General features: G+C 37.9%; 1 protein-coding gene across 1 annotated transcript in view; it reads right to left on the bottom strand.

Annotated features, from left to right (window-relative positions):
• CSMD1 (CUB and Sushi multiple domains 1) overlaps window positions 1–13289 on the bottom strand; it is a 1701396-nt gene that overhangs the window by 510878 nt on the left and 1177229 nt on the right. The window contains exons 13-15 of the mRNA XM_074989136.1: window positions 9699–9881; window positions 4868–5194; window positions 4301–4495 (exon numbers count right to left, since the gene is read on the bottom strand). Of these exons, the coding sequence (XP_074845237.1) occupies window positions 4301–4495; window positions 4868–5194; window positions 9699–9881 (705 nt within the window). The remainder of the gene's footprint in view (window positions 1–4300; window positions 4496–4867; window positions 5195–9698; window positions 9882–13289) is intronic.

Genomic DNA, 13289 nt, shown 5'->3' with positions numbered 1-13289 from the left:
AACAGCAGATAGGAATAAGGGGACTTTGAAGTTGCCAGGGTCCTTTCAAAAAGGAGCCCTGTCTGGATGAGCTGCACAACGGCAAGCCGTGTCAATTTTGAAGTGCTGTGGCTGCCGGCATTCTAATGAGGTGCTGAATATGTATTTCAGTGCTTCATTAGTAAACTTCAAAATGGCCATTTGCATGGCCATTTCAAAGTTTTGGCAGCCTGAATGGCATAATTCTTGACATCATGTCTTGTCATAGATCATTTAGGAATTTATTCTACAAACCTTTTTGAGAAGTAGGTTGAGTAGTACATTATTTCATAAATGTTACTTGTATGCCACGCAGTGACCGGTCCAACACTAGTGTATGCATCTGAGACCTGGATATCATAGAAGCATTATGTAAATGTACTTGACCAATATAATCCATGCTACCTCTAGAAAATCCTAAATATCTCTTGGAAGGATAGGTACACAAATAATAGTGTCCTGGAAGAGTCGAACATGACCAGTGTCGAAGCCATTATTATTCACCAACAACGTTGTTGGACTGGTCACATGGTCTAGATGTATGATCAGTGCCTCTGAAAACTGATTCTGTTTTCTGAGTTGAAGGAAGGATGGAGGAGCACTGGGGGCCAGAAGAAGAGATTTAAGGACATGCTGAAGACACACATGAAAACGTGCAGCATCAGTGTCACCACTTGCTCAGAACCATCCCCAATGGACAGTGGCAATCCATGAGGGGGTGGTGCAATTTGATAGGTCCTGCCACAGTGTAGTTGAGAAAAGGTGGAGAAGGAGAAAAGAATGGCAAAAACTGATTGCACCCCTCCAAGAGCTACTAGCACCTGCCCCACCTGTGGCTCCAGAATGGGCTTGTCAGCCACCAACTATTTCCCTAATAAGAGGCTGACATGAAGACATCCTATTCATTATCAAGTTATTGCCAAGAAAGAAGACTTCATAGTTATTTTGCTCAACTATGCACTATAGCTTTCTGCAGAATATTACACAGGTAAAAGAAGAAGCACCCTTCTTCAAGTAATTCATAATTGATTGGTCTGAATCTGCTATATTTGTTAATGCTGAGTAGAACCTTTACTAGGTGAGTCTTAATTGAAGTCAATAGATCTCCTTGTCCTAAAGATCTCATAGAAGTTCTTGAAGCAGCATAAGGTGCTCTATAACCCCCACATATAGATATGGGAGAAATGTACCACCACAGGAACTGAGGAAGAAGCTGTAAGATTGTTTTACAACACCTCCTTCAAGTTTTGGTGTACGGTGTATATTGAGGATAAGGGTGATGGCAGGAGAAGCTTATCAAGAGTCAGCTAAGACACAAAGCTCTGGGGGAATTCCAAGTAGCATTGAAGTCTATAGGAGTGAGGATATAGGCTTCCTTAATTAAGATAGGTATCATAAAGCTGTTTATGATACAAGAGCCCAAGGAGTTGCTTAGGATTTAGAAGTTCTTAAAGGCATTTTAAGCTCCACCTCCCCTTTGGCAATGCAATACATATAATTAATAGTATAAAATTATAAGAAATGAATTAATGATCATACCTTTGCTATATAGTTTGTAACTCCAAAGGCACTCAAGAGATTATTCTGATTTTATTCAAGATGTATGCTACAGGTTAAACCTCTCTGTTCCAGCTCCCTTGGGATCTAACGGGTGCTGAATAAGAGAATTTGCCAGATCACAGCAATCATTATTGTTTAGCAGCATTATTAACATTTCCACTGCTTCCCAATCTCTTAGAAGGCATTTAGAGATAAATTACAGCTAAACAACAGTACAGAATACTGAGAGCCAGGTTTGGTGGCTGTCAACAAACTTTATGGGACCACAGGAAACTTGGCCACACCCACAAATAGTGATCATCTGGCTAAATAAAATCTTGCTGAATTACAGATGTTGCCAGATGAAGAAATGCTGGATAATAGAGGTTCAACTTGTAGTATAGTTTTAATGATCTCAGTGAAGTTTTTCACTGAGTTACATTTGTTTGAATAAGTACAAATTCAAGTCCCTAGATGAAATATTAGCTAGCATAATGCAACTGGACTGTTCTCTCTTAAAGCTGACAAGAAGTGCAGTTTATTCTATATCCTTTAACAAAATCAATTTAGTCTTATTAAAACTTTGTTGATCTGCACCAGATAAACCATTATCCTGTGCAGAAGAACTTTTCACACACCACTTATTACAATGATTACTAAATGTGCTTGAAAGCAGAACATAACACAGTAGCTCAATCAAGTCACGGGCAAGCACAATCAAATCAAATTATCTCTAAACTCCCCTGAAGCAATGGAAACTTCATTTATAACTATCATCAGGAAAGAGAATCCTTTTGTCATCAGAAAAAGAATCTACACTAAGAAACAGCTTTTAAATAAAAATGACATTTTATTTTCAGTTGAAAGAACTGCGTTCACGGAAAAAACTATTAATCTTTTAGGCTATGTCTAGATTGCAGACTTTTGTGGTAGAAGTTTGTGTTGAAAGATATCTTGTGACAAAATGGCTGTCCACAGAGTGCGTCCAGACACCCAGACATATTGAAAGAGTGATCCGCTCTATTGACAGACAGCGGACAGACTGCCCAGTTGCTCTACCTGCAAAACAGTCACCTGGAGCCACATCAGCCAGGGTTGCAGGTCACCTTTTCTTTCTGGGAGCTTGCTAAGATGCATGCTTAAAGGGACTACCCAGACACCCATTTCCTGCCTCTGCTATTTGGCATGACTACCTCCTTGAGGGACAGCAGAGCTAGTGAAGGGCTTAGTGTCTTTGTGGGGGGAATTTGCTCAATGAAGTGCTGCTTGTGCACGGCAGCACTTCATTAGTAAACTCTGAACAGCCTCATTACCATCCTTCCCTCGAAGGAAGGTGGTAACGTAGACACAGCCGGTGTGTGTAGACTCTCAACTTCGAAGTTATTTTTGTAGTGTAGACACAGCCAATAAAAATTTGCACCACTGAAGTTAAAACCATTTTATCTACAAAAATGCATTATCTCAATGAATGTCTGGTACGGTCTGAAGTCAGAGGATGTGCAGCTTCTTGACTACTGCATTCACAAAAGAAGAATGGTTACTTACTTCTTGGCTTAAAGTTTGTGCAATGCCATGCTACTTTCCTGTGAGAAAATAATGGATTTGGCCTGTTATATTGACAATTACATTTCTAATTATACTTTGCACATGACAATGAGATAGCTTTCTTTAGTGTTCTGTTCATCTGATCTAATATTTTCTGAGTTCAGGGTAAGAAAACAAATCTGGAATTTTTAAGCCAAATAATTTTACAGACATCATCAACATTTAGGGATTTAAAATACACACACACACACCTCTAACAGGTAAATTTTGAACGTATCAAAACTTTAAAGTTATATCTTTTCCTTTGGAAATTTGGCAAAAACTGAAAAAATCAGCCTCATGATGATAAATGACAGTCAGCATTTCAGTGGGGTTAATTTATTTTGTGTAAATTATGGGTAGGATATATAAATCAAATTTACAATTTGAAGCTAGCTTCAATCTAAAATATAGGGCAATTACCAGTGTTCCATTATACATCATGGCCACATCTACGTGAGAAGCCTCAGTAGACAGAAGTCACTGTCAGAAAGGATTTCACAGCAAAACTTCTGTCAACAGATTGTTTCCACACATAAAAGCAGATCGAAAGAGCAATCTGCTCTGGTGGTAGAAAGCAGCCAGACTGCCCAGCCCTCTCTCAATAGAATGGTTGACAGGAAGCTCTGCAAACAGGGCTGCCTGGTGAACTGGAAGCCCTGTCAGCTGACAAAATGGCCCTGGAGTGTTTATACAGCTGTTTTGTCCACAGAATACTGTCAAGAGAAGTGTTATACCTAAACAGTGTGAGGTATAATGCTGCTGATGGATGTGCCAGGTTTTTCGACAAACTGTCAATGCAGTGCATTTTGCCTGTAGATGCTCCATGTTTTTTCCCAACAAAAGCCCAGTTTTGCTGGGAAAAGCCTCTTGTGCATATGTACGCCATATGTGTCTAAATTATAAAATCCTTTCAAGAGCTGATAGAGAAAGGTGGTGTCAAATTTTCAACACATTTTTCAAGTGAAACTTTCTTAGAATGATCTTGAGGAATTACAGGTTATTGCCTATTTACTGAAACTGTTGTAAAAAGCCAAACAAACTGCTAACTGAAAGCCAAAACAATCTTTCTTATGTGTTAAATGTTAAAAGGAAAAAAAAAACAAATAAAATGTTTATACTATGTAAGACAGTAGTTATAAAAGGTTTGTATCCCTACCTTCACAACGTGGGACAGTAGAGCTCCACACAACATTTCCATCCTGCATAATGCATGTTATAGACTCAGAGCCTTGAGTTTTAACAAAGCCATCATCGCAATGAAAAGAAACAGAACTTCCCAAAAGGAATCTATCTCCAAAGCGTCTTCCATTTATAGGAATTCCAGGGTCATGGCACTCATTCTGACCAAAGGCTTATTTGTAATAAAACAAATAAAACAAACAAAAAGCAGAACAAAAACCCCTTGTTACTTGTGCAAGAATGACAAAAATCCTACATTAAATCTACCAACATTAGCACACAATAAACTTAAGATAATTTTTTTCTTAAATCTGACAGTAAGGTTATCAACTGTATGTTACAAAGAAACAACAACTTTTGCAATTTGCCTTAAGTTGCCCTGTATATCATAAAATCTCATATACCGTGGCTTTCCTTGGAAAATATAATTATCTGTTTGTCTTAATACATAATATTCTTAATTTCTCTTCGCATTACTGGGACTAAAGAAATTGTTTAGTTAAAATGATCTAGTTAGTATCACGCTAGACAAACATATGCTTACTTGTATAAGTGATATTAAAGCCTCTTCCAGTGGTAGAGTGATCTGACTGAAATTCAAGTCTTACTATGTGCCCACTGCTAGCCAGCTGGGAAGGGACCTCATTGCCAGAAAAAGTTCCAAGAGCTGGTAAGTCAGAAATCCCATCATCCTTCACTGCAAGGTAATCAAACTGAGGCTCCACATCAAAATCATTGAAAATTAAATGAATCCTGCTGCCTGGCTCCGAAATAATCAACCACACACAGTTCATGTTGTTGCCGTACTCCTCAGGATAGTTTGGTGAAAGAATAATTCCAGATGGTGTAGTGAAGTTGAAGAAGCATGAGACTAAGAAAGACAATAATAGATTCTCAAAGTAATATTTAGAAGTAATTCAACATATATTTAATTTTACTTTTGTTTTCTGTGGAAAATGGATGGTTTTGCAGACTGAGTTAACAAATCATGACTCCTGCTAGCTGGAGTTCATCATGTCATCACATTGAATCATGTCAGACTTCTCTGGTCTAGCATTTCAGCCTTTATGTGCATTTACCCCTTTTAGTTCCTCACAGTGGATATATGACACTATCAGAGCTTTCAAGATATGTATTACTAGATGTAAAAACAGGGTCCATGAAAAAAACATACTGTACATAACAATAGTGTTGTAAGTAAAAGGAATGTGTGCAAAAGTAATAGAGTGTGGACGCACATTTCCTGGTTTGAGAATAGTAACAGAGCCTTTGTGAACATTAACATAACCATCAAAAATGACAAAAAGCAGTCAAGTAGCACTTTAAAGACTAGCAAAATAGTTTATTAGGTGAGCTTTCGTGGGACAGACCCACTTCTTCAGACCATAGCCAGACCAGAACAGGCTCAATATTTAAGACACAGAGAACCAAAAACAGTAAGCAAGGAGGACAAATCAGAAAAAGATAATCAAGGTGAGCAAATCAGAGAGTGGAGGGGTGGGGGGGAAGATCAAGAATTACATTGAGCCAAGTATGCAGACGAGCCCCTATAGTGACTCAGACCTTCTGGAGTGTAGCATCCTGATTAAGAATAGGTTGTAGGTCTTTAATAATTTGTTGCAGTGATCTGAGTTGGGGGCTGTAGGTGATGACCAGTGGTGTTCTGTTCTTGGCTTTTTTGGGCTGATCTTGGAGTAGCTGATCTCTGGGTATGCGTCTGGCCCTGTTGATTTGTTTTTTTTATTTTTTTTACTTCTCCTGGTGGGTAATTCAGGTTCCAGAAGGCCCTGGGTGACATTCCTGTTCTCTCCTACAGACAACCTCCCAACCTCATGAGGATCCTCACTAACAGCCACAGTCTATACCCCAGGAACACCAGTCCTGGAACCTTTCCCTGAAACAAAGCCCGCTGCCAGCTTTGTCCACATATCTTCTCTGGAATTACCATAACTGGACCTAACCAGGTTACTCACAGAATCACGGGCACTTTCTCATGCTCCTCTACTAACATCATATATGCCATCATGTGCCAACAATGCCCAGATGCTTTGTATATTGGACAGACTTCTAACTCCCTTAGACAAAGGGTCAACGGACACAAAACAGACATCAAAACACTCCAGATCCACAAACCAGTTAGTCAACATTTGAATGGAATGGGGCATTCTGTCAATGACCTCAAGGTATGTGTGTTACTGAAGGTAAATTATCACACCGTTTTAGAGACAGAAGTGGACAAGCTGACTTTTATATTCAAATTCGGCACATTAACGCATGGTTTAAATCGTGATGGGAACTTTCTGAGTCACTATAGGGGCTCGTCTGCATACTTGGCTCAATGTAATTCTTGACCTTCCCCCCCACCCCTCCACTCTCTGATTTGCTCACCTTGATTATCTTTTTCTGATTTGTCCTCCTTGCTTACTGTTTTTGGTTCTCTGTGCCTTAAATATTGAGTCTGTTCTGGTCTGGCTATGGTCTGAAGAAGTGGGTCTGTCCCACGAAAGCTCACCTAATAAATAATTTTGCTAGTCTTTAAAGTGCTACTTGACTGCTTTTTGTTTTGATAGTGCATAGACTAGCACGGCTTACTGTCTGTTATTACATCACAAATGACATGTGGGACCAATTCGTGCCAGTGAGCATAGTGCAATCTCCACTTGCCTGAGGTAGTGGTCTGAAAGGTTCCAAAGAAGAATGTCCAGTAAGGTCATGTCTACACTAGGAAACTCACTTTGACACCCATACCAATGCAGCAGCAGCACTATAAGATCACTCATGTAGACTCCCATCATCAGAATAAAACCACCTCAACTCTCTCATTAACATAATGGCTATGTCTACACTCACCCAAAACTTTGAAAAGGCCGTAAAATGGCCATTTCAAAGTTTACTAATGAAGCACTGAAATACATATTCAGCACCTTATTAGAATGCCAGCAGCCACGGCACTTTGAAATTGACGCGGCTCAATGCTGCGCGGCTCATCCAGACTGGGCTACTTTTTGAAAGGACCCCAGAAACTTCGAAATCCCCATATTCTTATCTGCTATTAGGAATAAGGGGATTTCGAAGTTGCTGGGGTCCTTTCGAAAAGGAGCTCCGTCTGGACGAGCTGCAAGGTGGTGAGCTACATCAATTTCAAAGTGCCATGGCTGCCAGCATTCTAATAAGGTGCTGCTTATGTATTTCAGCGCTTCATTAGTAAACTTCAAAATAGCCATTAGCATGGCCATTTTGAAGTTTTGGGCTAGTGTAGACACAGATAATAAAACAAAAAAGCAGTCCAGTAGCACTTGAAAGACTAACAAAATGATTTATTACGTGGTGATCTTTTGTATCCCATGAAAGCTCACCACCTAATAAATTATTTTGTTAGTGTTTCAAGAGCTACTGGACTGCTTTTTTGTTTTGATAGTATATAAACTAACACGGCTATTTTTCTGTTACTTTCTAACATAATAAAATCACTTCAACAAGTGGTGGTAATTTGTCGACAGGAGAACCTTTCCCACGAACGTAGTGCTGTGCACACTACCAGGTATGCTGGCAAAATATGTCATTTGGAGGGGTTTTTTTCCTACTTCTGAGTGACATAAATTTTGCTGGCTTAAGTGGCAGTTCGGATATGGCCTAAACCACCTCTAAAACAGAGGCAATAGTGCTGAGTTCTATTTTTGGCCAACTCTGGTTTCTGGAGCAAGTGAGAGAAAAGAGATAAATAGTGATACTTTTTCATTTGTACCTTTTAGGGATGGCTTATTCCCCCAAACCCATTTACACAGAACACTGAACTGTCTTCAGAATTGTGGTTGGTATCTGAGTGAAGAGGACAGAGGAAGAACTTTGCACCACACATAAGGACTAGAACTTGTCTATCGCTTACTGTGTTTCAAATTCAGCACTGTTTTTGCCTGGCTTAGGATTCACCAGATCTGAAGAAGTGGATCTGTCTCATGAAAGTGCATCACCTCATGAATTATATTCTTAGCCTTTAAGGTGCTACAGGACTGCTTTTTTCTTTTGTGTTTCAAATTGAAAGCGATGTTGTGACTATTTAATACTACATTTTTATCTTGTTTATAGAACTTAGGTAATTTGTTTTTGTGAAAATGTTTTTTGAGCATGAGTTAAAATGTTAAATTAAACTGATTGAAATGAAAAGTGCTATTATTACACTTTTGTGGAAATGCATGTCTCTGTGCATATACATATAGGCTATGATTCCCTAAGACTGCCTTGCTCCTCTCCACAACCCATTTGTTCCAAAGAATAGTGCACATACAAACTACATCAGCTGCATCTGTCACCTGGACATGTCCTCTGACTTGTGGAAGATCATGTCAAAAAAAAAAAAAGAGGAAAGGTGCCAGTAAAAATGCAAAGTTTTGCACAAACAAATAGAGGTCTGCTGAAGCAACAGTGACAACCTGGCCCACTCTATACATCAGATTAAGAAAAAATTGGAGGGACGAAAAAAGATTGGTGTCAATTTTGAAGCAGGTGGTAATCTTAAATAAATCTTATATTTTTTAAACAAACATGGCAACACTGCCAGTTTGTGAACTCTAAAAACTCAAATTTACATCACCTTTCACGTGTTTTCTGAATATTTGGTGACTCGCTCTCACTAGTACTAAAAGTAAGCATGTTTTTGATATGGAAAAATTGAAGAAAACACTTCTATCTTCCATAATCATAATTACAAAATCAAACAACCTAATTACCTCAAACATAAACTTTATAATTTGTGAAACACTCAAACAAGGAAACATAAAATAACTAACCACTTTTCAAAGCAAAGTTATTTTTAACTCCAATGTGGAAGTAATTAAACCAATGTAAATCTTGTTATGCCAGCAGAGCTTACTCATATAGAAGAAGGGGAAATAGCAATGCTGGCAAAACTACAGGTTGCATTTCTATAACAATTTCATAAAATTATTTTCAGTAAAATCTCCTAACCAACTCACCAGTTGTACAAAAACTGTGTGTAGAACAGTGTAAGCAACATAACCCACATGAAATCTCAAAGGGACTTTTGGTCCCACAAAAAAGGGAAGAAGGGTTCTTTTGAAGATGGGGTTTACTTTTGAAAGAGCCACATCTACACTGCTTTTCTTCTTTCAAAAGAAGCTCTTTTGAAAGAAAAATATGCAAATGAGGTGCCAGATATGTAAATCCATACCTTATTTGTATTTTCAATTTTCCTTATTTGAGTGCCTCTTTTGAAAGAGAAACGCAAGTATAGACACAGCCAACAAGTTTTCAAGGTCTTTTCAAATATTTTCCTGCTGGTGAGTTGAAAATGACAAGAAAAAGAACAGGCTGAGGTCAAGAATTAAATAGGAACGAAAAATCAAAGCAATTCTTACAAACACAGCTGGGTTTGTTGCCAGACCACTGGTTGTTTTGTTGACATGTGATCATTCTCTCTCCCACAAGTTCAAAAGCTGCCTGGCATTCAAAGGTAAGTGTGTCTCCATGCAGAAAACTACTGCCAGTCCTCTTTCCATATGATGGTATTCCTGGATCTCCACAACCTCCTTTCTCAATTTCTGAATTTGGAAGAGAGAAACAAAATATTGACTGTAAACATAAATTTGCATATCATGCATTTTTCAGTACCAGAGCCTTCTTTAGACATTTAGCAATATGTCCATTAATAACATTTTAAAATAATAATAGACAAAAAATAGAATTTCAAAAGCACATACGAGAGTGACTTAGGAGATAACTGAAAGTTGGAGGAAATGGTACTTAGGTGTTTCAGAAAATTTCATCTCAAATAATCAAAACTGATTGCATTAGTTGTCATTACATTATCTTTAGGAGTGGTGTGATTGTGAAAAAGTAGGTATGACACTTTGCTCAGCAGATCAGCTCACCAAACCCAATCTTGAATAACTGAGGAGAATAGTTCTTCCACTGATTTTAGAAGGGCAAGGATTGTTGTGGCCCTCATTCCCTTTATGTCTACACATTTCCTAGAGAAATATGTGATTTTATCACTTTTACTCATGGTAGCAATATATCCCACAGCGTCAAATAGTGATGGGTTATATTCTGTTTTGCTCATCACAGACTTTAGATACTAATTCTTTCAAATTGTGGGGCCATATTTACACCTGTGAAATCCTTGATACATCTGAGGACAGAATTTAAAACAATTGGACTGTGTCTAAACTACCACCTTCCTTCAAAGGAAGGATGGTAATTAGGGTGTTGGGAGTTTACTAATGAAGTGCTGCCGTGCATAGGCAGCATTTCATTAAGCAAATTACCCCGGCGGCAACTTCGAAGTTTTAAACTTCAAAGTACCGGCATGCATCTAGCCGCGGTGCACCTGCCAGGACTTTGAAGTGCTGGGGCAACTTCAAAGCCCCATTACTCCTCAAAATTCGAACTATCTGCAGGTGCACTACAGTTAGACTCATGCATCTGATGAAGCGGGTCTTTGCCCACGAAAGCTTATGCTCTAAAATATCTGTTAGTCTATAAGGTGCCACAAGACTTCTTGTTGTTCTCGAAGCTTCAGACTAACATGGCTACCTCTCTGATGCTGGTACTTCGAAGTTTAAAACTTTGAAGTTGCCGCGGAGGGAAATTTGCTTAATGAAATGCTGCCTATGCATGGCAGCACTTCATCAGTGAACTCCCAACACCCTAATTGCCACCCTTCCTTCGACGGAAGGTGATAGCGTAGACAAGCCATAGGGTTTGCCCTGGTATACTTATGGCCAGAAGCAGGTCTCCAGATTCTATTACTAACAATGATGATTCAGTAACAAAGACTACATCTTGATTCTCAAGCTCTAGATTCAGTGTGGCAGGTTGGTAGTTACAATGTTAAAAATATATATATATTTAAGAGGACTCTCCTAGAAGCTTGCTATTTAATCAATGAAATACAATAAAGCTGAAATCCAATGATGATATGTTATATTCACTTTTCAAATCAAAACAGTGTTTTCCAAATATAACCAGCAAAATGGGAAATACAGCAAAGTTTTAAATGATGGCTCCTAGATCTATTAAAGTCATATGTCAACTTTTGCATATTCAGAAATAATATAATTAAAGGCATGATGAGGATTAACTAATATTAATGTCATATGAAGTTAAACATAAATACGTTTGTAACTATCAGCTGGCAATTAATACAGAAATATAGTCTTATAAGACTGATACTATACAAGATTTTTTTGGGGGGATAACACCAAAGTCCACCTTCATTGAATACCTCCAATGCCCAATATTACTAAATCTCCAGTTCTATTTAAAAATTTTCTATTGTCAAATGCTGCTAAATTGACAATGTGTTAAATCCCAAAATCTTGTATATATGAAGATACTTCCTTTCTCCAAGTGAAATGTTTAATATGCAAGAGTGCATTAGGTATGATTTATTACCATAAGTATAATCAATCTATTGTGCTTAGATCCCTTAAAGTATCTGTAAATAGAATGCTGATAAACACACAGAAATGCCCATTTTCACCAGGGTACATTGAATTCATCAGCAAAAGAGGATATATTTATATTTTCCTGTCAATTGCCAAACTGAACTTTGGAGATTAAAACAAAAAATAGCAGTAGCTACTCCATTGATGAGGTCTAAATAGTTTTGGAATCAGTTGGTTAAAAAAAATGCATGACTAGAAATCTGAACCATACCAGAAGCCAGCTTTAAAAGAAAGTCCACCTTCTGCGAATAGTACATAAATATGTACAAAACAAATAAAACAAGCATTATAAAGGAGGAACTGCATGTCTTTAACAAATGGTAATACCTACAACAAATGACATGACCTCTCATCCACTAAATCTGTTTTGGTACCAGCAGTTGCACACTTTAATTTAACCTCAAAATGCTAATGAGAATCAACACATGTTAATGGTAAACTAACATAAGTAATCAATATGCAATTATAGGCTGTAGTAAGTAGAAGCTAAGGACTCAGTTCAAGGTACACCTTTTCAATGAATAATCCTAAGCATTACATTCTAAAGGTTTTATCCTGCCTTGCAGCAAATCAGAACTGCCCTGCCTCAGAAGTAGCTCCAGAAGCACAATTCTGAGATGGAGCTTTACAGAAGCACAGTTAATAAATCATTCCTCAAGCAATTGCTGTGAATATTCCCTTCCATGTCTGACCAACTTTGCATTTCCCAAATTGAACAAGTATCAGTCACACTGATTTAACACTGAAATAAAATAAAGGGTTGCTCAGTAACTCCCAGGAGCTACTCCCAAGAGAGGATCGGGGGTAGAGAACTAAGATTTTCACAGTAGCTATATTGAGTTAACTATATTAAATATTAAATGTCTTTTTGTAAGAAAGATAATGCTGTGAAACTTCACCCCATAGCTAGACAGAATGCTGAGTTTTGATGTTAGATATTCAGAATCTCTTTTATTATAAGTTTCCCGTTACATACAACTTTATATTGAAAGATTAATTTCTTTCATACAGCATGTGTGCTGTCATTAATTTAGGTGATGGCAAAGGACTACGGCTTTTTCTAAGATGCTATACCCTTCATGCTGGAAGCAGGTGAAATTGGTCTGAATGATTCATCATTTACTTGACATGGGTAGGTAGAGAAATGTACAGTAAAGTGAGTTTTCACATTAGAATATGTGAAGATGCAGATGGGACCAGGAAGAACAGAACTACTGAAATAACAGGCATATTTTGCAAATACACACAGACACACAGACACACACACACACATCACCATTCAGCTAAGAACATCTAATTCTGTGGATGCAATTCGATGTGGGTAGAAATATTAGATTTTTACATTTATATTTATTTTACTACCTGATTAGGAAACAGAAACCAACACATGCCTAACTATCACAATTTCTTCCAGAAACATTTTTTAAAAATCTGAAAAGTTAGATGCTAATACCTGTAACGCTTCAAGTAAATTCATATTATCATTCGTGTTTTGCAGAT

Source organism: Carettochelys insculpta, chromosome 3 (assembly GCF_033958435.1).
Source record: "Carettochelys insculpta isolate YL-2023 chromosome 3, ASM3395843v1, whole genome shotgun sequence".
NCBI lineage: Eukaryota > Metazoa > Chordata > Testudines > Carettochelyidae > Carettochelys > Carettochelys insculpta.
Note: the sequence above shows the minus strand (reverse complement) of the source record. Positions and strands in the feature narration are given on the sequence as shown.